Source organism: Sminthopsis crassicaudata, chromosome 1, assembly GCF_048593235.1.
Source record: "Sminthopsis crassicaudata isolate SCR6 chromosome 1, ASM4859323v1, whole genome shotgun sequence".
NCBI classification, from domain to species: domain Eukaryota; kingdom Metazoa; phylum Chordata; class Mammalia; order Dasyuromorphia; family Dasyuridae; genus Sminthopsis; species Sminthopsis crassicaudata.
The window spans coordinates 472,901,782-472,924,481 of record NC_133617.1 but is presented as its reverse complement, the minus strand read 5'-3'; the positions used below and the strand labels follow the sequence as shown (position 1 = coordinate 472,924,481).

The 22,700-nt window shown below is 36.1% G+C and overlaps 1 protein-coding gene across 1 annotated transcript in view; it reads right to left on the bottom strand.

The window, feature by feature from the left end:
- Window positions 1-14,151: 14,151 nt before the first annotated feature.
- The window catches only part of LMTK2 (lemur tyrosine kinase 2), a 91,900-nt gene continuing 83,351 nt past the window's right edge, over window positions 14,152-22,700 (bottom strand). The window contains exons 11-14 of the mRNA XM_074281073.1: window positions 19,217-22,229; window positions 16,210-16,342; window positions 15,750-15,989; window positions 14,152-14,509 (exon numbers count right to left, since the gene is read on the bottom strand). Of these exons, the coding sequence (XP_074137174.1) occupies window positions 14,481-14,509; window positions 15,750-15,989; window positions 16,210-16,342; window positions 19,217-22,229 (3,415 nt within the window). The 3' untranslated portion in view covers window positions 14,152-14,480. The remainder of the gene's footprint in view (window positions 14,510-15,749; window positions 15,990-16,209; window positions 16,343-19,216; window positions 22,230-22,700) is intronic.

The following is a 22,700-nucleotide window of genomic DNA, read 5'->3' as shown; positions in this document are numbered from 1 at the left end:
ATTTAAAATTCGGGCCCGAACATTTTCTAGTAGACACGGGCAAGTCATTTAACTCTGCCTCAATTTCTCCATTTGTAAAATGAGCTGGGGAAGGAAAGAGAAAGCCATTCTGGCATCTCTGCCAAGAAGACCCCAAATGGGGTCACAAAGAGTCAGACATGAATGAAAAATGACTGAACAATTAAAAAAAACTTTGACCTAACCTTTTGATCACAAAAATCAGGGAAGGAATAAAACAAGGAGATCTATGCTGGCCAAAGATGTTCATCACTTGATGGAACAAATACAGTGCAAAGTCCAAGGGGAAGAGGGATTACCTGCAGACAGTGAGGATTTTTTTTCCCCTGAGGCTGGGGTTAAATGACTTGCCCAGGGTCACACAGCTAGGAAGTGTTAAGTGTCTAAGGTCAGATTTGAACTCAGGTCCTCCTGAATTCTGGACTGGTGCTCTATCCACTGTGCCACCTAGCCGCCCCAGTGAGGATTTCTAAGATGCCAGATAATATCTACTCTCCTAATATAAGAGTATTGCCCTGCAACATTGTAAAACCCTCAGAAGAAATTTGGAGTCAATTAAAAACACCTTGCATTTCAGCCAACCAAGAAGATAAAGAGTGCCTATTGCATTTAAAAGAAAATGCTAATATTTTGTTCCTTTTGTGTGGTCTCTGAAGAGATGGAAATAAATATCAAATAAACAATGTACATGAAAAGGTAGAGGGTGGATATGAACAAATAACATAAAATAAAAGGAGGGCCTCTACTGGATGGCCAACTTGTGGGGAAAATATGGAAAGGAGCTGTGTAGGATGGGTGGGTATGGCGAATACATAAATGGAAGGAACACCATGAATATTCATAGAGATCATGGATTTATGGATCTCCAATACCTCATCCAGTGCCTGGCATATATGTAAGTACATAGAAAAGGTTTGTAAATTGTTTATTTACAATTATATTAATTATATAGAATTAAATTAATTATAAATATAAGATTATCATAATGTATATATTAGATATAATTAGGTTGGTTTTAGAAAGCTTACTTCCTAATTTTAAATAGCATTATCTATAGGTTTTTATCTATATCTATATATTTTATCTATAAAGTTCTGAAATAATTCTTAATTATTTAAGAAAAAATATACTTCACTTTTCTTTTTTTTTCTTAGAATTTTTTTTTGGGGGGGAGGCTGGGGTTAAGTGACTTGCCAAAGGTCACACAGCTAGGAAGTGTTAAGTGTCTCAGACCAGATTTGAACTTGGGTCCTCCTGAATTCAGGGTTGTTGCTCTATCCACTGCACCACCTAGCTGCCCCTTTTTCTTAGAATTTTGACCATTTTATTCAACAAGTTATTTTGTTGACTATCAGACACTCAGCCCTATGCAAGGCACTAAAGCTGTTTTTTAGTTGTTTTTCAGTTGTCTCCAGCTCTTCATGACCCCATTTGGGGTTTTCTTGGCTAAAATACTGGAATGGTTTGCCATTTCCTTCTCCAGCTCATTTTACACACGAGGAAACTGAGGCAAACAGGGTAAAGTGACTTGTCCAGGGTCTCACAGCTACTGAGTGTCTAAGTTCAAATTCCTGACTCCACGTCTGGCACTCTATCCACTGTACCACCTAGGAGGCACTATGGGAAGTATACAAACATTGTAACTTATACTCCTTACTTTCAGGAGTGATATTTCAAGAGTTATATTCTTATTGAGAAGGCAAGCCTGATGCCAAAAACACATACATATATGAGCACACACAAATTAGAAGGGAATAAAAGATAGCATCACTGAGTACTAAAGTCTGTGGTACAAATATGTTATAAGAGGATGGAGAAAGGAGAAAGAAAACCAAATTGTAATATTCAGAGGTAATTTAAAAGAGTATAATTGTGAATAAAGGTAAAAAAGAGAAATGAGAAAGTATAGGAAACTTCAGGGAATGTTTCTGAGAGTTTCTCCCTAGTTACAAGGTAACTATTTATGTTTTGTATGTCTCTTGTCTGTCTGTCTCTTTCTGTCTCTCTGTTTGTGTGTTGCTTTCCTTATTAGACTATAAGTTCCCTCAGGACAAAGGACAAAGTTGTTTTTTTTTTTTTTCTTTATATCTCCAGTATCTGGCACATTATTGGTGCTTAGTAAATATTTGTTTATTGATTTATTGACTAAGAGAAATAGAATTTAGAGCCTAGACAAGCCTAGCTAGGAGGTGTTTGAGTATGTGTGTGTGTGTGTGTGTGTGTGTGTGTGTGTGTGTGTGTGTGTGTGTGTGTGTGTGTGTGTGTGTAAGTAACCCCTCTTCTCCCTCCTAGCTCTTGGTTGTGTAGGTACATATGCTTAATTACATGAGATTAGCATAAATCACAAATGAAGACTAGAGTGAATGTGTCTACACAGGAGATAAGGTTTTTTTGTTAGTAGAGGATTTTGTTGAAATAGATGGGATTCTTTGGGAGAAGAGGCCAATTTCTGATCAAATAATTTTGCTACTTTATTGTAATTCAGGTGAAAAGGTTAGATGTTAGAGTAAACAATGCTCTTTCTTTTTCAAAGATAACTTTGATTGATATCCTTTATTTTTTACATCACCTACATTTCCCTTCATATTCCTCTCCTACCTCTCCTTTCAGTTCTTTTCACTCAGAGAAGTATTCCTATAACAAAGAATTTTGGGCTGATGCTGCTTCAATTGATCAAATATTCATTGAACATAGTACCATGCCTGGTGCATAACAGGTGCTTAATAAATGCTTGTTGATTGACCAATAAAGATTTATACAATGATCTGTGTAAGGTTAAGCCACAAAAAAGAGGGGTTTTTTTGGTTGTTTTTTAAGTATCAGAGGAATTCAGAGAAAAGAAAGGTAACTGAGAGTTAGAAGAATCAGGGAGATTTTAAAAACATTTTTTAGTTTTGAATTCCAGATTCTACTCCTCCCTTCCTCCTCCCCACCCCACAGACAGTAAGCGACTTGATATACTTTAGACATGTGCAATCATGTAAAACACTTCCATATTAGTCATTTTTGCATAAGAAGACTTGAATTTAAAGAAAGAGAAAAGATAACATGCTTCTCTCTATATTCAGATAGTATCAGTTCTTTCTCTGGAGGGCAGACAGCATTCTTTGTGAATCCTTTGAAATTGTCTTGGATTATGGTATTGCTAGAAAATAGCTAAGTCATTCACAATTCTTCATCATACAATATTGCTGTTTCTGTATACAATGTTCTCCTGGTTCTGCTAATGTTACTTTGCGTCAGTTCATATAAGTCTTTCTAGGTTTTTCTGAAATCATCTTGCTCGTCATTTCTTATAGTGCAATAATATATTCCGATCATAATCATACCACAGCTTTCTTAGCTATTAAGTTGATAGACATCCTCTCAATTTCCATTTTTTAGTCCACCACATAAACAGCTGCTATAAATATTTTTGCACAAATAGGTCCTTTTCCGTTTCTGAGGGGGTAAGGTTTGGAAGGAATGGTGGGGGGAAGAAGAGAACTATGATCAAAGGTACAAGGAGATATGAAGAAAATTTAACTATGGGATAGTGAATATTTCAGCCTGACTGGAGCAAATGAATAGAGAAAGAATCCTGACTTTGGAGTCAACTAACTTTTGGGTTCAAATCTTTCTGTCATTTACTCCTTGTGTAGTTTTAGGTAAGTAGTCTCTGTGGAACTTAGCCTCTTTGTCAGTGAAATATATAGGTTGGACTTAATGGACTCTTAGGTCCCTTCCCTTTAAAGAATGAAAATCTATGATCCTTTAAAAATAAAGCATTCCAGTCCACAAATAGCAGGGCATTAGTTTGAAAAGCTAGATTCAAGACAGCCCTAGAAACCAGGGTGAAAAGTTTGCTGTGTCTACCTCTAGGCAATGGAGATTTTCCAAAAATTTGAGGGGAATTATATGAAAACGATTCTTTAAGGAGACTAATTACGAGACCATGTGAAGAATAGATTTATTTTTGTAGGGGGGAGAAGAAGAAAGTGAGAGATTGTCCTAAGATCCAGGACTGAGCCAATAAGGACATGGAAACTAAAAGCAGGGGATGTACTGAACAGATATTTTATCAAAGGGAGACTCCATATCGATAATCAGTAGAGTTCACTTGATCATAGCAACTGTCTTATTCAATCTAGGAACTTTAAATGAGTCACATTAATAATTTGTGTTTCCTCTAACAGGTGAAATTTATTTGTCAGAAGGGCCTAACCAGGTGAGAACCTGAGGCTGAGAATCAGAAGGGAATATTTCATGGAAAAACCTGTCTGTTGTGTTAACATTATCTTAGGCAAACAGAGGCACAAGCAAAAGCCGAATTTATTCCATTGTCTAATATAACCAAAGATGTTTGTCTTTTGATTAAAAGGAAAAATTGAGTACATTTCCAGTCTTTAAACTTCACAGTATTTTCAAGTCTCATGGAAAGGTTTTAGGACAATGAAAACTAATTGCTTTTAGTTTATTCTGTGAGCTGAAGTCACCACCTATCTAAAACAAAAAAAACTTGGACATAATAGCCAAATTTGTTGTTGCATGGCAACAGATTATAACCAAATTGAAGACAATCTTTGTACTTCCTGCTGCATAGGTAGCCAGAAAAGATTCATTTAACTTTTTCCACCTCTTCAAGTTTTAGAAGATTCTTTTGTTGCAGATTTCCTACCTGTATGAACAAAGTGTCTACGAAGCTCACAGGGGACCAAGTCCAAGAAAGGAGACCGAAGTAAAACCAGTGGTCTCAAATTTGGACACATAAATCTCTAGATGATCTAATGAAAAGAGACAAGGGAAACCTCAGAGGTACTGCAGAGATTTACTGAATGGTAACCTGGGTGACTGAATTGCACTCTTCGAATTTTTTATTCAAAAGAAACAAGATAGGTCAGGGGGTGGGATGTGGTGGTCTTATATATTAATAAAGTATAGTCATGTGAGAAAATTCAAGAACCAGAGAAGGGAAAGCATGGTGGAGAGTTTGGGTGAAGATCAGGGAAGGGAGAAGCAGAAGTCATTGTCATTAGAGCATAGTATAAACCACCTAGTCAGAAAGAAGAAATAGATGACACCTGCTACTTAGACATTTTCAGAGTTCTTTTTCTGTCAAAAGCAGAGTGGCTAAAAACATCTTGATTTGTTTTAATTGTAATTTCATTATTCAAAAGTTAAGAGGAATCAACAAGGGAAAATACTGGACCTGATTTTCAGTAACAGGGTTGCTATGGACATAATTAAAACTTCAGGGGAAATGACTACTCTTCCTCCATCTTCTCTTTCTCTTTCTTTTCCTCTCTCCTGCCCTCCTTCCCTCACTCCTTTTCTCCCTCTCTCCCTTCCTTCCTTCCTTCCTTCCTTCCTTCCTTCCTTCCTTCCTTCCTTCCTTCCTTCCTTCCTTCCTTCCTTCCTTCCTTCCTTCCTTCCTTCCTTCCTTCCTTCCTTCCTTCCTTCCTTCCTTCCTTCCTTCCTTCTTCCTTCTCTCTCTTTTTTTCTTTTCTTTCTTTCACTATGTTATGAAGAATCATGATTAAGAAAAGGATAAGATTGCTGCTTGGGGTATGTGGGATCATGCATCACATATTTATGTGATGATCATACACATTTATTAAGCACCGATTTTGGACTAGACTCTGGTAAGTACTGGGGGATACAAATAAAAAAAATAGTCTTTTTCCTCAAGAAGAAGTTTATAATCCAATTGGGGAAAAGATAATACACAAAAGGAAAGTGCAAAGGGGAGGGGAGTACCAGAGGGTATCCTTCTGGAGAGCATGATGATGATGTTGGGATCTAAACCAAGCACAGCAAATGGCGATAAATGTAGAAATGCCTAGGATTTTGAGCCCTTTATGAAGGGAGTCTTTGGGAGGAGTGTTTGGTTCAACCATTCGGCTCTCCAGTCAGAGGGGCAGAAGCTTCACTAGCTTCCAGGGTACTGATGAGGTGTGAGCTCCATAATGATGGGTTTCATGATGAAGCCTTTATCTTGGGGAAGTGGGGTAAGGAAGAATGATGATAACCAACAATTGAGAGAATGCAGAGCTGCTCATTTCTTATTTTCTTTGGACTTTCCTGCCAAGGAGAATGACCTTCGCACAGGAAATGATGAGACAAAAATGTACAAGAAGTTTGATACCCAAGATCATAATGTAGATAATAAGAGAGCTCCTAAATGTCCTTCATGCATTCAAGTCCCTTGACACAGATGGACTATGTCTTTGGTAGGAAAATCAATTGAGCAGATCTGTAGAGGATTACTTGGACAAAGGAAGGAGATCAATTAGGAGCATTATAGTAATGCAGGGAGGGGTGATAAGGGATTGAACTGGGGTAGTGACTATAAATGGAGAGAAGATGGAGGGGAAAGAGATTGTAGAAATAGAAATTATAAGGTTTGGAAATAGAGAAAGTGAGGAATCAAGGATTATGGTGTTTACATTTTTGGAACAGTTTGGAAGAGGATGTTTTTTTGGGGGGAGGGATGATGAGCTTTGTTTTGGACATGTTGAGTTTGAGAAATCTATAGGATTATCCAATTTGAAATGTCCAGAAAATAATTATGCATTAGACTGTAAGCTTCTGGGAGGCAGTTGTTTTTGTTTTGTTGTCTGGCACATAGGAGTAGTCTAGTTGACTTTCTGATTAAGAGAGGTTAGAACTCGATATATAGGTCTGAAAGACATCTGCATGGAAGCTAATGAGGCCATCCAGTAAAAGAAGAGTGCAGGACAGAGCTTTGGGGGTGTACTCACAATTATATGGCTGACAATTTAGAGAAAGCAAATGAGGTGATATGGTCCCTTAGTACAACCAGGAAAGAGCAGCACCACAAAAACTCAGAGGTAAGACTGGAGAAGTGAAGAAGATGGTCAAATGTCTCATGCTGCATGGAAGTCAAGAAGGATGAGGAATAAGAAAAGGCTTCCCAGATTTGCCCACATAATGAGAAGACAGGGACTTATTGGAAAGGACGCTGATGTGGAGGAAAACTGGGAACATGGAATAGCAGAGGATAAGATGAAGTGTCATGAAAATAATGAACATGAACTTCGACAGAGTTTGAGAGACAGTGGATGATGGAAGGATCTGGGGTGGTATATGGTCCATGGGATCACAAAGAGTTGTATACGATGAGCAACAACATGTCTCCCACATTAGATTGTAAACTCCTTGAGATTAGGGATTGTCTTGTTTCTTTTTCTATCTCCTGTGCTTAGCACAGTGCCTTGGAGGTAGAAGGTGCCTAAAAAAGTATCAACTGATTAATTGATTGATTTGCTAGGATGGAGTATTAGAGAAGTATTGCTGTAAAGGGCTGAAACTCTTGAGTCAATGCACTGAGGTCGGACAATCGAGCACTTGAGGCTAATTACTGATTGGACAATACTCTATAAGAATATGCTTGGAAAATGGCCCTTCCCACTATCCTGTGCTGGCCCAATCATTTAGTGTGTACAGAGCATTGTGGGAGGGACTAGGAGGTGCAGAGAGACTAGCCAGAGTCCACTTTAGGGAGAGAGAGAGACAAGGAGGTGAGGTCGCAGAGATCCTACATGTCCACTCTCTTCCGCTAAAGACCAAAAATAAAGACTTTTGCTTATCCTGACTCCGGCTGACTCTAAGGCACCCAGAGTGCTAACACGGTCACCACATATTGCCACACTGGGAAAACTATAGACCAGAGTGCTTGATTTTGATCCCTGACAAAATTCTAGAACAGATTGTTAAAGAATGGGTTGGTAATAACCATCTAGAAAATGAAGTATGTATTGATTACAAAAAGCAAACATGAATCAATCAAGAACAGCTCATACTACACAAGCCTTCTTTTCTTTTTTGTCAGAATATCTAACTGCCAGATCAGTAAATGGTAGAGAGAAAATTAACTTAGATATATGCAAAGCATTTGATTAAAATACCTCATACTCTTCTTGTGGAAAAAATAGATGATAATTAGATGGATTTGGAACTTGTTAAATGACTAGATTCGGGATCAGTTGGAAAGGTTTCTAACCTGGAAGGACCTCCTTCCTTCTCAATATTTTCATATGTAGATGACTCCATGCTGTTTAACTTTTTTTTTTTTTTTTTTTTTAGTGAGCTGTATAAATAGCTCATCAAAACTGAAGATAACCTAAAGTTGGAATGGAAGGGTAAGGCAATCTAGACAATTTTGAGCAGTTGGTTGAATATAATAAGATGGCATTGAGAAGGGATAAATGGAATCAAAAAATCAACTTCATAAATAGAACATGGTGAAATAAGTTAGGTGGTTTGTTTTGAAAAGATCTAGAGAACTGAGCAGATCACAAGCTCAATAACTTAGTAGTGGGATATAGCAGTCAAAAAAGCTAACATAACTTTGGAATACACAGTTCCCAGGAAACAAGGGAGTCCCTCTATACTCTGCCTTAGTCAGACTACATGGAGAAGGAATATTCTATCCTGGGAGCATAGTGTAAGTGGATATTAATAAGCCAGACATTATCTAGAAAAAAAGGTTGTGTCATCTGTCACATGAAGATTAGCCAAAAGCCCTGGACTTGGAGAAGACTCAGCAGAACATTAACTGTCCCTCAGGTACTGAAATGGCTATAGTCTAGAGGGACTGGACTTGTTTTGTTTGGATGGCGATTGATTTAGCTCTGAAATCCTGTTTTTTGTGATGTCTACAGTACAACAAGCTATTTAATTAGCATGTATAAGGATCTCTTTAAACCACTGTTCCCGTTTTCTTTCAAGTGACGGAATATGAAAGTGAACACAATTGTGCTTTATGTGCTGGGGACAAAAGAAAATCAGTTGCAACTCAAATTCATAACCAATCTCCTCAATAAGAGTAAGATTAAGAGGTTCAGGTTTCTATAAAACTCTGGCTATGTTCTGATTTGAGTCACTGAGAAAATAGACAATCTCTCAAAGGAGTTTGGCCAGGCCATATGAAGAGGCGAGAATGGGTGAAGAGAGCAAATCGCCCAATTTCAGCTTCCTTTGGATGGCAGTCTTATACAGTTTATCCATATCTGGGATGGACAGCCCAGATGGGTACTAAAACTCGGGCCCAGAACTGAATAGGAAGAGAGTGGATTGGACTGCTTTCAGGAAATTGAAATGCTCCTTTACTGACTCTCAAATTCCCATGAAAGCAAAGGCCCAACTTTCTTTACAAAAGTGTTTCCAAAACACATGCATAGATAATTTTCAACATTCACCCTTGCAAAATTTTTTCTCCTTCCTTTCCTCCCATATCTTTTCAACACTTAACATTCCACTAGGATTACTCGACAATAAGACATGGAATACTGTCTCAGAACTAAAAAGGAGCATCATGAGAGACATGCATCACAGGTGGGAGCAGGCTGCAACACATCCTTAGGAAGGGATGAAGAAGGGCACAAGATACCATCAAAGAACTGTATGATGGAATAGGAGACAGGCTGGTCATGAAGCAAAAATGAGGGATTATGGACGGACATCCTGGGTGCTCCTCTTGTATCCTGATGTCAGGAGAAGGCCTCTGGCACACTGGGTGGAACTTTTGGGGGAGACAAAGACGAGAATTGCCAATGGGCAGACATGAATAATCTGTGTTCTGCATTGTTGGAGGGAATTCCCAAACTGATGATAGTTTAGTATTTGAATGAGTAGTTAACTAATGTTATACATGAACACTATACCTACTGGGTTATTATATATAAGTAAGGCCTAAACAAAAGGTGACAAAAAATAATGAAAATACCTGCCATTCTGGAAAGCATTACCATTACTCAGAGACAGAAACTTTCAGATGAACTCCTGAAAAACAGAATAGATTCTTAATTCAAATGGGACAATTTAGATGCTATCCTAATTAAGAGGCAGGAGGGTGGATCTTTTAGGACCACTGTGAATTCCGTGAACTTATATATCCATTTTTTCTCTTATGGTGAAGATGTAGTAAATGACTACAGAAACAGAGATTATAAATATATAACTATATTTTTATTTTGAATATTAAATAAGTTTTTAAATTACAAGCAATTTATTGAATCACACTATGCATGATCAATGTACAGTAGAAATCTTACAATTTAAAAATGTACACAATTTAAAGACAATTTGACCTGAAATTTCATTAACTATGATATTGCCATAAACCTCATATATCTGTATTAAATTACAATATGAAAACCCTCTTACCTATGATTTTATTACATAATTCCTCATTTACAAACATAATAATTCAACATTATATATACATCAGTACCATTATCAAGTTACACCTAGGCCTGTGCAAATCTGAACAACTTATTAAACAAAACCAAATTATTTTAAGTTATTCAAACATATCTTTAACAGGCTGCTGGTATCACAAATACTGTCAACACATCTTTAAGGTCCTTTTATTATCGCAATTTTGTTTTTCAAATCAAAAACTTGAACTAATACAATTAATATCTTAGAATATTGTTTTTTGTGATTTAAAGCTGAAGTTATTTTGTACACCCCATTCTTATTTTAAGGCTGTTTCTCATAAGGCTAATATATTTTGATGCTACCCATCACTACATCCAACAATTGGATTATAACACTTGATTCACTTCTGAACTTTTAAATGAAGTGCTTAGGACAGTTTAAAACTAGCAGTACTTTCCCTTTAGCCAAGCCCTTCAACACACACTCAAAAATATTCATTAAATCTCACATATTTACTATGTTAAAAAAAAAAAAAAGAGGTGGCTCAAAAGGATTTTTAGTGCAGCAGAAATATATAACCTTTCCTAGATAATGTCATTTCTACAAAAATAGTTACCCATCCATCTGTACATCTCAAAGCCACATTGTTTTGTTTTGTTTCAAATTAAATACATTTGTGGTTCTTTTACCCCAAAGGCCTAAATTATAAATATTAAATCAGGTTATCAGAGACTTTGGAAGCATTTTTTATGCATTTCTATTTTAGGCTTTAACTAATTATCAACTGATTTGAGAAAATCAATTAACTACTTTGAATAGACGACAAAAGGCAATTTTAAAAGAGTAGATAATATGGGGTTTACTTGATAGAATCCCCTTATTCAGCAATAAACCACTGAAAAACTAAGATACAACCTAAAATTAGCTATTTTTTGAATGATCAAAAGGAAGGTTAGGAATGAATATTTGTTGTGGATCAAGTATTATAAACCAATTCTAATTTGAAGAATCCCAATGAATTGCTTCCAATTGCATAATCTGTTTTAGAACAAAAAACAATTTTTAAAAATCCTACTGCTTGTAATAAAAAAAAAACAAAAAAACACATCTAATTTGAACAATGAACTACATGTTGATATTTCCAAACGCAGAATTGACTACTTTAAATCTATTTTATTGAACCATCTACTGTGTATTGCTTGAAATTTCAAAATAGTATGCTAACACACATTCGTAAATAAATTTTACCTTTCATAGCCTAATACAATAAGATTTTTCCATAAATTCCAAACTAAATTGATCTAAAGATGCATGTTTGGCAACTAGTTATATGTCATTTAGACTCAAAGAAGTTACTTTTTATTGAGGCTCAGGGGAGTATTAATTTTTTAAAAATCTATTAAATTATAGATATGTGGCTATTTCTTTACACATGGTAAAAAAGAAACTGCCTAAAAGTTTGAAGCAATCCTTGCTGGGCTGACAAATATGGGTTCCGGGGGTGGGGGAAGAGGATGGGCAATTTTTTTTTTGTCTGATCTTTGAACCCTCAGTACCTAGCACAATGTATTAATAGGTGCTTAATTAATATTTAATATCTGATTCCAGCAGTTCAAAATGAATTCCCATAGTTATAGTTTTGTAAAATAAGAGCAGCCTCTCACTTTTTTTTTTTTTAAACTCAATTTAAGTCAATAATTAGCTATAAAACATATCATTCACTACAAATACTTAAGGAGTCTCCGTAGCAAGAAATTCAGAGTTGAGGTTCAATTTTGGCATAATCATACTCTAATGCCCTGCAATTTAAAAAGAAAAAAATACACACACACACACACACACACACACACACACACACCTATGATTTCTGAAATAGGATTTCATGCTCTTTGGGGACTCCTGCAAGTGTTTAGAGTATACAACAAATAGTGGTTTTAAAAGGGTCACAGTCTCTCCTTTGCCCTCTGTGGAAATTTAATGCTAATATAGAATCAATGTGTATAGGTAGTAAGTGGGTCATGATTTTACTACAATAAAAATTTGCAAGACTGAACTGAGATCATGAGTTATGTGTGATGTGATGTGGCCTACTGGTCTTAACTATTTTTTAACATTTAGTCACAGATTGTGACCTATATTTTCAAAGCTATTACAGCAATGGAGACTGTAAAATATACTTACTAAAGGTAGGAAGGCTTTTTTATACTTGGGTCTGAGGAGTACTTGTTGACATAAAGAACAATGTTCTATGGCATCAACTAACTGACTGATTGGCAAACTTTCCCTTATGATAAATGGCTTCACCATGAATCTGATTCTTCACTCAGCACAGTATCACAGCATCTTTTTGGCAACTGTAAACATTGTATTTGGGGAAGTTGACACTACACTTACCTGTGGCCACTATCAATTTTCAAAAATAAACAGTCTCTAATTTTAGAGTAAACTCCTTTCCCCTTTTCTCTGCACAATCACAAAGTTGTTTCTCAAGCATTCCAGTCTCTTAAAACTTAAGTGCTTTAAAAAAAGCATCATGGTGACTTAATTCAAGAGGAAATATATCCAGTCTCACGAGCACTGTGGCTAGCTTATGATCATGCCCATCTAGTGGCAAATTTCCCCAAATCCCTGCTTTAAAAATAAATGAGTTCTGTGTGCTCAGGCCAATAACAGGAATGTCTGAAGGGTTGGTTAGATCTAGCTTAACACAATTTTAAAGCAAGTCGCAACCCGAAACTACACCAAGTTAACTCATTTCATGGGCTGCCATATTATCCGGGAGAACTCTTTGGAATTGACCAGGTTCATCTTAGGAAGCTGCTGATTTTTTCAAATGCTCACATCAACCAGCAACAGAATCTAGGTAAGCAGCAGTCAACTTTTACTTTTAATGACAGAGTGACTTTAGGAGTAGCATTTCCCATTTTCAATTTTGGTATCACTGCTTTTTTGAAGCAAAGGTGAATGAAACTCAATATATTAGCTTGATCTTTTTTCCTCTTTTTTTTTTTTTTTTTTTGTTGTTGTTGAGGCAATTGGGATTAAATGACTTGCCCAGGTTCACACATCTAGCAAGGGTTGTGTTGAAGACCAAATCTGAACTCAGGTACTCCTGACTCTAGGGCTGGTGGTCTATCTACTGCACCATCTAGCTGCCCCATAGAAGTCTGATCTCTTAATTTTTGGGAGAACTTCATAATATCACTATGAAATATCTGACTCTCATATTTGGTTAATACAAGTTAAGAAATTTTATCTGGTCCAACCTTTGTAGTTGCTTTACTTTTTAATCTAGGGAGTTTAGGAGCTAAATCATTCCTGCGTCCCTTCAAAAAACAAAAAAGGTAAGAATTACTGATTGAAAGACCCTCCAACTATCTAGAAAGAAGCCTGATATTTTCAAGTCACTCTAAGAGAAGAAATGAAAATGCATTTGATTCAGTTGAGCAACCCAGATCAGTGTTTTCAGACTCCTCAAATATATTTCCTATACAAACATGAACACTGTAACATTCAGAATCAATTATCATTTCGAAAAATGGTACTGGTTTAAGATTCCAGTAAACTCTACAACAGCATAACACTCATTTAAATTTTACAAGTACCATGCATAGCAAACAAAATATAAAAAACAGGAGAAATCAAACTAGTCAACAGCTCTAGCTTGACCTGCTTTATTTTCCTTGAATAATTTACGATTCTGATTCTGTACATTGTTGGGGAATCTGGGAACATATATCCATAGTGCAATTACAGAAATCAAGGTAATATGTATTTAGTGATCTTCCCCCCCAAGAATAAATATGGCTCACTACTGACCAACTATCATTCATACGGTTTCAGTGACACAGCCACCTGTTATACAGACACAATTATATATAATTCTATGACAGGTGTAGGTTCAAATAGAATAAACTACATGGAAAAATATAAAAAGAATATGATACAATCCCATACATAACCAGAAGGTTGTGTAATTGCTTTACAAGTTTATTACAAATAACAATTGCCTGAAGAATTAATACTTCAAGTTTTTTTTAAAACAGCTGTAGATTCATCTCTTCCAAATGAAAAGCAAATTGCACTGATTAAAAACACACATTACAAATACACATCAAAAGTTCTGATTTAACATTTCTTTTCTGTGTTTCTTGATTCTCCTCTTCTTACTCCAGCAGAAGCCTACAGTGGCTCTCTGAACACAATTGTGTTTATCAGTATTTACACTGTGCAGGCCATCAGTGTGGGCATGCTGTCTTGTATGAGCAGTTTGATAAAAAAAAAGTATTTTACCCACCTTAATCTTTTTCTCCATCTTCACTGCTTCCTATTTGGTAAAAAGAAAATAAGATCGCATGAAGAGAAACAATTTTGGTAGGTTAAAAATTTTCTAGTTCAAATTCAACACAAATGTATTATGTAGAAAATGGAGTAGTTTAACACCTGACTGATTTTTTGCCTTTAAAGCAAGCAACACCTGCCATACTCTCATAAAGACGAAACACATCTGTTTAACTCACACATTTAAGTTCAATGTCACAAGTTGAAGCATGAAGAAAATCGAGTGGTTCTCTAAACATCTGTCTATTTGAAGGACTACTGGGTAATTGGTATTATCTAATCAGTATAAGTAAAATGTAATGCAAGTACAAATAAAAGCTCTTTATATTACTTTTAAATTATTTGATTTGCAAACTTCAACTGCCAGAGCACCTATTAACATTTATCTTTAAATCTAGCAATGAAAGAAGGTGGTATTTATTCCAAGATACTACTTAACATATATGTATCCCTGTCCCTTCATTTCTATTCCTATCTAGCATGCATTGATATTGTTTAAAAAAAAAAAAAAAAAAAAAAACAAACCAAACAAACCAACCCCCCCAAAAAAAAACCAAAAAAACAAACAAAAAAAACCAAACAAACCCAAACCACCTCTTAAAACATTTTATGGCAAGAACATTTTAAGGGGAGGTATCTCAAATACTACCAAAGCAAAGTATGACTTGTTACCAAAAACATGAATCGGAGATGCCCCATTTTTAAGGAGCTTAAACCAATCCTCTGCTTTTTTCTTTCAGTGGTCAAATGGCAGAGTGGTCAAAAATCTTGAAGAAAAAGCTTTTAAGAGCAAGAGAATATCATGCTCTATCTGGCAATGATTCAGAGCTATTTCTGGAGTTCAAACCAAAGATTAGAAAGACAATGGGAAAGAACAGATCATTGCTCCCTCAGGGAGCTTTGTTCATTCCATTGAAGGAAACCTAAAAAAAATCTCCACTAGATATTCAGCATATCTTGTTTTACTGAATAAACTCAGCTTGTAATATGAACAGATATGATAAAAAGAAGTTAGCTTGTGAAGTAAGATCTAAGGCTTGTGATTATCTTATTTTCTATAATGGATTTAGGAAATAAGATACTTTCAAATTAACCTGTGTCCTATGATAACTTCTACATGTTAGTTGGCTTGCCTTATTTAATGAAGAGGTGAAGATCACCTCAAATCTCTCACACCCAAGTACCCAAGTGTTTGCACATGCACCCACTGTCACATGGGCACTCACCTCCTTGTTCAATATCTGAATCTGTAAGATGTGTAAGAGAAAAACTTGCAATGTTGGCAGGAGAGATAGAAAACCTGGAATAAGGCGATGCATGTGACCAACTTTGCTCAATACTTCTAGATGGTGGTGGTGGAGAAAAGTACTTTGATGTTTGAAGAGAAGGCTTAGAACCAAGGTTATCCGCTGTTTTTGACATAAAAGACTCTTGAGAGAAGTCATCATCCCATTCAAAACCTCCACCTAAAAGAAAAAAAATTTCTGGTTTTGGAATTGTTTCTTATTATTCATAAGAATTTAAATACATAGTATATTATTTATACATGAAAAAATTTACTAACAATGACAAAAGACTTGCATTGAAATGAAAATTCTCTGTAGCAGAGAAATTATCGGGCAGCATTTAAGTATTTGAAAGAATACAAATACTACATTTAAAGTTTGTATAAGATTTTCAAAATACCTTCTTCATCGGTTGAACTTTCTGAGTTTGTAAACCTGTTCAAGTAATTAGGACCTAATGATGGCGTTGCACTATTAGACTCCTGATTATTAGCTTCAGCTCCTCGGTGTCCCAGTTCTTTGGTTGGTGTTTCCTAGGGAAAAAAAAAAAACTCCAATTATGTACTATATGGGAAAAAAGGAGGGGATAGGAGGGAGAGGATCATATTAGTCAGCAGTTTTAACCAAGAACTTGGTCTACAGCATTTATGTGTTCTCTTCTCTGTCCTGTCTTCTACTGTTTCATTCCCAAATAAACCTTTTCCTCTCTTTTGCCTCCCCACATCTATGTGGAATGTGTGTGTTCTCTCTCCACCTTAACTGAAAAGTTCTTGAGGTCAGGAATTGTATTTTACTTTGTTTTGAATCCTCACTTCTAACAGAATGCTTTGGATGTGTAGGTGCTTAACAAAGACTTGTTGATTAAATAATTACATTATTTACTTATCAGAATTTTATTTAAGGCCCCTCTGAAGAAATGGTTGCGATAAGTCTGCAATTTATACACAGAGAATAAGGGAGAAAATTTTAAAATAATTATTCTTTTAAATTAATTTAATAGTTTTCTTTTTTCAGTTACATTTAAAACTTGTTTTTTTTACCTTTATTTTTAAAACTTGAGTTCTCTCCCTTTTCTCCACCCCCAGCCCCATTAAGAAAAGCACTGTGAAGTTATGCAAAATATTTCCATAAACCATGCTATGAAAGGAAATATATAGATCTCCAGCCCTTAAAAAAAAAGGGGGGGTGTGTGTGAGACAAATTTAATTTTTGTTCAATAGTTAGTTAAATGGGTCCTTTACATCAAGGATCTAAGTTTTCTTTCTACTCTTTAATGGAAAAAAGAATTTTATTTTATCAGGATTCTTTGGTTAACTAAAAACAAAAGGGAAGGAAAAACTGGATAATAGAAGGTCAAATAAACTAATTAGGTAAAGAAAATGAAACTCTTGGCTAGACAAACTAGAAAAAAAAATGGAATAGAATCAAAAGAGCAAAAAAATATTTGATTTGTATCTTGATTTTTAAACTCTCTAGTTAATTTCCTCTAGCACTTTATTATGTATGACATCATCTGACTTTTTTGTATTTTTAAAATCCATATTATATTAATAACAGTCACTTCCCAGTCTCAAGTGATTGCTTTGTAGTCCTCAAAGTTGTAATAACATTTGAAAAGTTCCACCTAGTTTTCCAAGCTTAAAACTGTACAGATGAAGAAACTGAGGCAAACTGGGTTAAATGATTTACTCAGAGTCAAGCACACAGCTATTAAGTGTCTAAGACCAGATTTGAACTTGGGGAAGATAAGTTTTCCTGACTCCCGTCTATCCACTGTGGCCCCTAGCTGTCTATTATACATTCTGGGGAACCTGATCTACTTGCTGTTCCCCAAATTGGCATCCTACCTCCAGTCTGTGTGCCTATGCTGCCCTTCCTGCTTGGAATGTATTTCCTCCTCACCTCAACTTCCTAGCATCATTGTCTTCCTTCAAAGCTCAGTTCACAAGAATTATTTTCTGATTTCCCTGAGTCTTTATATTGTACCAGTTCAGGCTGCTGGCCTACTTCACCTCTGAGCCAACAGCTGGTAATACCTTTATACCTAAAGGCTTCCTCCTCCAATTAGAAAGCTCTTGCCCTGAAATCTCCATTTGGGGAATACCTATTATATCCATACTCACTTCAAATCTGGCTCATCAACATCACTCTCTGGATTGCTGTTTTGTCTCTCCTTTTTGTGTTGCCTTCCTCAGGATGTCTTTCTTTTTACTCATTTGTATTTCTAGGTATAGAACAATAGCTGGCACATGGTAAGCTATTAATAAATACTTTATGCTCTCTCCTTTCTCAATATGAATATACATGCTTTTTGTTCTACACATTGTAGCCACCCAGTAGAAGATAAATTAATGTTTAAGGCAGGAACTGGTTGTTTGTTTTGTCTTTGTGTTTCCTGGGCATAACACATGTTTTTGCCCATAGGAAGAGCTTAATTAATGATTTTGGGATTGTAGTAGATCCTTTAACCAGATCATAACTGTGAAATATTGTCTTCAAGTGACAGAAAAGATCACAAAACTAGACTGATAGTGGTTGGTGGAAAGAAGGCTGGATTTGGAGTCAGCCTAACCTGAGTCTAGATCCTGATTCTGTCATTTGGTATTTGCATGGTTTTCATAAGCCACAATGTCTCTGAATCTCAAATTTTTCATTTACGAAATGAGAGAGTGAGATGATGACTTCTCTGGTCTCTTCCATCTAAATCTATGATCAACATACTCTTCTTCCTTTTTGGAGCCACTCTCACTGCTGCTATCATAATAGTTACTAGTGCTAATTATTAATCCCTTTATCCAATAACCAGGGCTGAATCCCTGCTGCTCTTCCTTTACCTTTTTTTTTCCCCCTAAAGGGGGGAATTCCTAATTAGAAAAAATTAGTTGCTGACACTTTATTAGTTTTGTAGGTTGTCTGGGTTTCATTTACATGTTCTTTTAATGTTCTCCTAATAAAAATCACCTAACCATAACTAGAATGGAACCATCTTTGCTAATGTACCTCAGCTGATTCAGAAGGCAGAGATCCAGAGAGAATATTTTACATTGTATGCTAATAAAACTTAAATTTGTACTTAGCTATTATCTATGCCATTAATATCTGGGAGTCACAAAAAAGTAAAAATTTAAATCATTTGTGCAACAGTTCTGCTGAGTAAGGATTAAATATTATTTGCAATTTTTAATATTTGAAACAGAAACACTTTGTTGTTAAGCCCACTTGGTGAAATTGAGAAAAAGAACATGGATTTTAGTCCCTCGATTTAAGCTGATTTCATGTCTAGATTGTGATGCTACAAAATGATGAGAGTGATTGCCCAACAGTAAATGATGAAGCTAAAGTGAGAAAGAGTAGATTAATTGTATTCTGAACCCTTGACTAATTTTTAAATATTAAATTACGGGTACCTGATCAAACAGATAGACTGTGACATCATCAAAGAATGTTACTGCTTTCTTATCCTTTCTCCAATTATCAGGTAGTTTGTCACTTCCGACAGACATAGGTGGTTTTAGTAAACTCCGTAAATTCTTTCCATCATCATTATCACTCAGTATCACTGGCACTGGATGTACTGTTTCATCTTCTGATTCAGAACTGAGACTATGAAGATGAAAAGCTCTCAGGTCATCATCAGAATCATCACTATTTTCATCTTCTTCATCTGCATCTATTCCATCCTCTGACATGTCAATCATTCCCGAAACACCAAGTTTTCCCAGGTATTTTCCTTCAATATCTGGCTCCTTCAATTTAGGCCCCTCAGAATAGCAGGATAAAGACTTATCTCCCATCAAGTCTGTCGAAAAAGAGGCTGCTGCCATTGCTGAAGGGCTTCCAGAACAAAAAGTAGAGTTTGTATAAGCAAGTAATTCATCAGTATTGGTGCCAGTAGAAGTGCGGTTGCAGCAGTGATCATCTATGTCAAATTCTTCGCTATAGCCACACTCTGAATTTGTGATAAGAGTCAAAGGATTTTCAGCCTCCAATTCAGCCAAATCAACCTGTTTGGAAATGTCAGTCTGTTCTAGCTCCGCTGCATCTTGCAACTCTGGTTCATCAGTGCTTTGCAAACCAGATAGAGGGCGGCTTTGGTTAACTCTCTCTTCACAACAATTATGCTTGGCGTTACAACTCTGTTCAGTGCTAGATAAACCCTTTTGGGGTTGATCTTTTGTAAACAAGGTCAATGCTGCTGCTGTTCCTGTAACATCCTCGATTTTCTTATCGGTCTCAGAATCGTTATCAGAAAAATAGGCAGAGTCTCGATAAGAGTTCTGAGTACCGCACACTAATGTCTTTGAGGCTAAGTCAAAATCTTTGTTGACGTCTGCTTCATCTGAAATTATGATAACTGGATTGGGAGGCAAAGCAGTAAGAGTGCCATCATCAATTAATGTGGCACCTGTATTTGAAGCATCATCACTTGTAGGATGGGAAGTCCATTCTGGAGATTCCAGATTCTCTGTTTCATAGCCACTGTCAGCAGGTTTATCAGGTGGCACAAGTTTCTGTGGACTTTGAGTACCTAATGCATCTAAAACTCCATGGACATCTAATGAATCCAAAGAGTCTGGTGTTTCCACAGATTGCTCAGATGTCTGCATGGGTGTTGAAAGGCTGTCTTCTAAGAGACTGTCTTGGCTTGTGGAATCAGAAGAAAGGGCAGATATTAAGCCTACTTCTTTTGGTGCTTCTTTATAAACAAGCTGATTTGAAATCCCTAGAGTTTCATTTTCTTTCTCTAGCAAACTTCTAGCATTATGGTCTCCTAAAGGGGACTTGTTTTCCAAGTCCTGATTCATTTCTTCTGGAAGACATATATTCATCCTCATACTACAATCAGTTTCTTCATCAAAGTGAAGTAGTTCACTTCTGGTGATATTTGTGGACTTTTCGCTTTTGGGGGAAATGTCACATGATCCACTCTCAATGTTTTCTGTTATGGCATCACTAGGCAGCACTTCAACCGAGGCAGTCTTAGAGCTTGGATTTATCTCTTGCTTGGAGGTATCATCACACCTGACAACATTTAAAAAGGTGAGTTTGGTTTCTTCTTGAAATAGAATAGAATCTGGGGGTATATCACAAGACAGTTCTTCAGTTTTGGGCAAGTTAGACATTATCTGCAATTCTGGAGAAGACTGCAAAGAGACATTCAAGTTTTCCGCTAATGGCATTATGCATTCTTCTTTACTTTCAGTTTTTGCATTATCCTGTAATAAAGACAAGGTCGATTTATTTTCAATGAAGTTAAGCTCAATGTCTAAAGAATTTCTATGTGAAGATTCTAACATATTCCCAGTAAAACCTGCTTTTTCTAATTCTGTCTGGAGATCAGTGGCATGTTCTTTCCTAGACAATGTATCTTTTATTAAATTTTTCTCTTGAAGAAACAAGAAGTTTTCTGACAGTTCTTGAACATTCAGTGGGTCAAAATCATTCTGATGGACAAGATTTTCAGATAAGCAAACAGCATCATGATCAAAAATATTATGGCCATTCTTTTTCTCAAGATGGCTAGTTACTAGTGTCTCTTTAGGCACATCCAAACTTGGGCTCAGAGTAGCTGGTTTAAATTCAGCATGAATGCCATTTAGTTCTGTTAAGTCAAATATTTTTTGATGACTGTGCAAATCCTCTGATTTGTCAAACTCATTAAATATATTACTGAAAGGGCTTTCAGGGACACTGGCAACACGTGAATCTTCAGGTATACCAATATCTTTAGGATCTCCAGTGTAGTGGAAAAAATCTCCATCTGTATTTGATTCCCTATCATCAAGATCCCTGAGTGCCATGAATTGGGAACTTTGATCAGTTAGAGTGTCAGGATTATCCACTTCTGTAGTGAGAATTGCTGATTGATTATCAAGATCCAAGCTGCCACCACTTTTTTCTTCTAATTGGATGTAATAATCGCTCCCAACAGAAAGGTTGTGGGCATCAAAAACAGGGACTACCCCCGGTGCCCTGAGTGACACATCTTGGCCACTTTCATCTTGTTTTCCAGGTCCAGGATCTGAGAGTGAACTCTCAAAAACATCAACTGGAAAAAAGATGCTTGTATATGACATGGCCTCATCAGGATTGACCTGACTGCGCTCATCAAAATGATCATGTTTAGCTGCCTCCCAGACATACTCAAAACTAAGCCCCTGACTTGTTTCAGTTACTGTGAGGACTTCTTCCATTTCACGACCAAGTCTATCCCTTGTAAAATGGTCAAGTATTGGGAATGCAGCATTATTTGAAGTCTCTCTGTTATTGGTATTTGGTTTAAGAGCATTCCATTGCTGCTCAAAGTCAATTTCAGAGTCCCTTTGGCTTTGCATACGAAGATAAGTTAGTAGTCTATGTACTTCTTCTGCTGTTGGTCTCTTGTCTGGTGGTAGCCAGCAGAACTGCAAAACTTCATACCTGAAAAAGCCAATTATTGAATTTATAGATAAAATAATAAAATAACAAAACACAAATTCCCAACTCAATCCAAGACTTCTACATTCCTCCCCTCACCCCCCCCCCCCCCCGCCCTGGGACAATTTTTAGTCTTTAATTCTTGAGATCCAATTCAATCAAGATATCGAGGTTAAAGAACAGAAGTAAAAATCTAGCCTGAGTTTTTGGCAGAATTACATTTCTTTAAATCTGCTTTTAATGTGTTTTTTTTTGCCTGATCATTAGTTCTTTATGGTAACTTTCCAATCCCAAATTCATTAAATTAAATTTAGACTTAATTGTAGTTTCACACTAAAAATAAATAAATAAATAAACAAACAAACAAATAAATAAATAATGAACTCTAAACAAAAACAGATACTATATTTGGGAAATGATCTTTTATATTTTAAGTGGATTCATTTCAATTTAAATGAATTTTGCATAGATAAG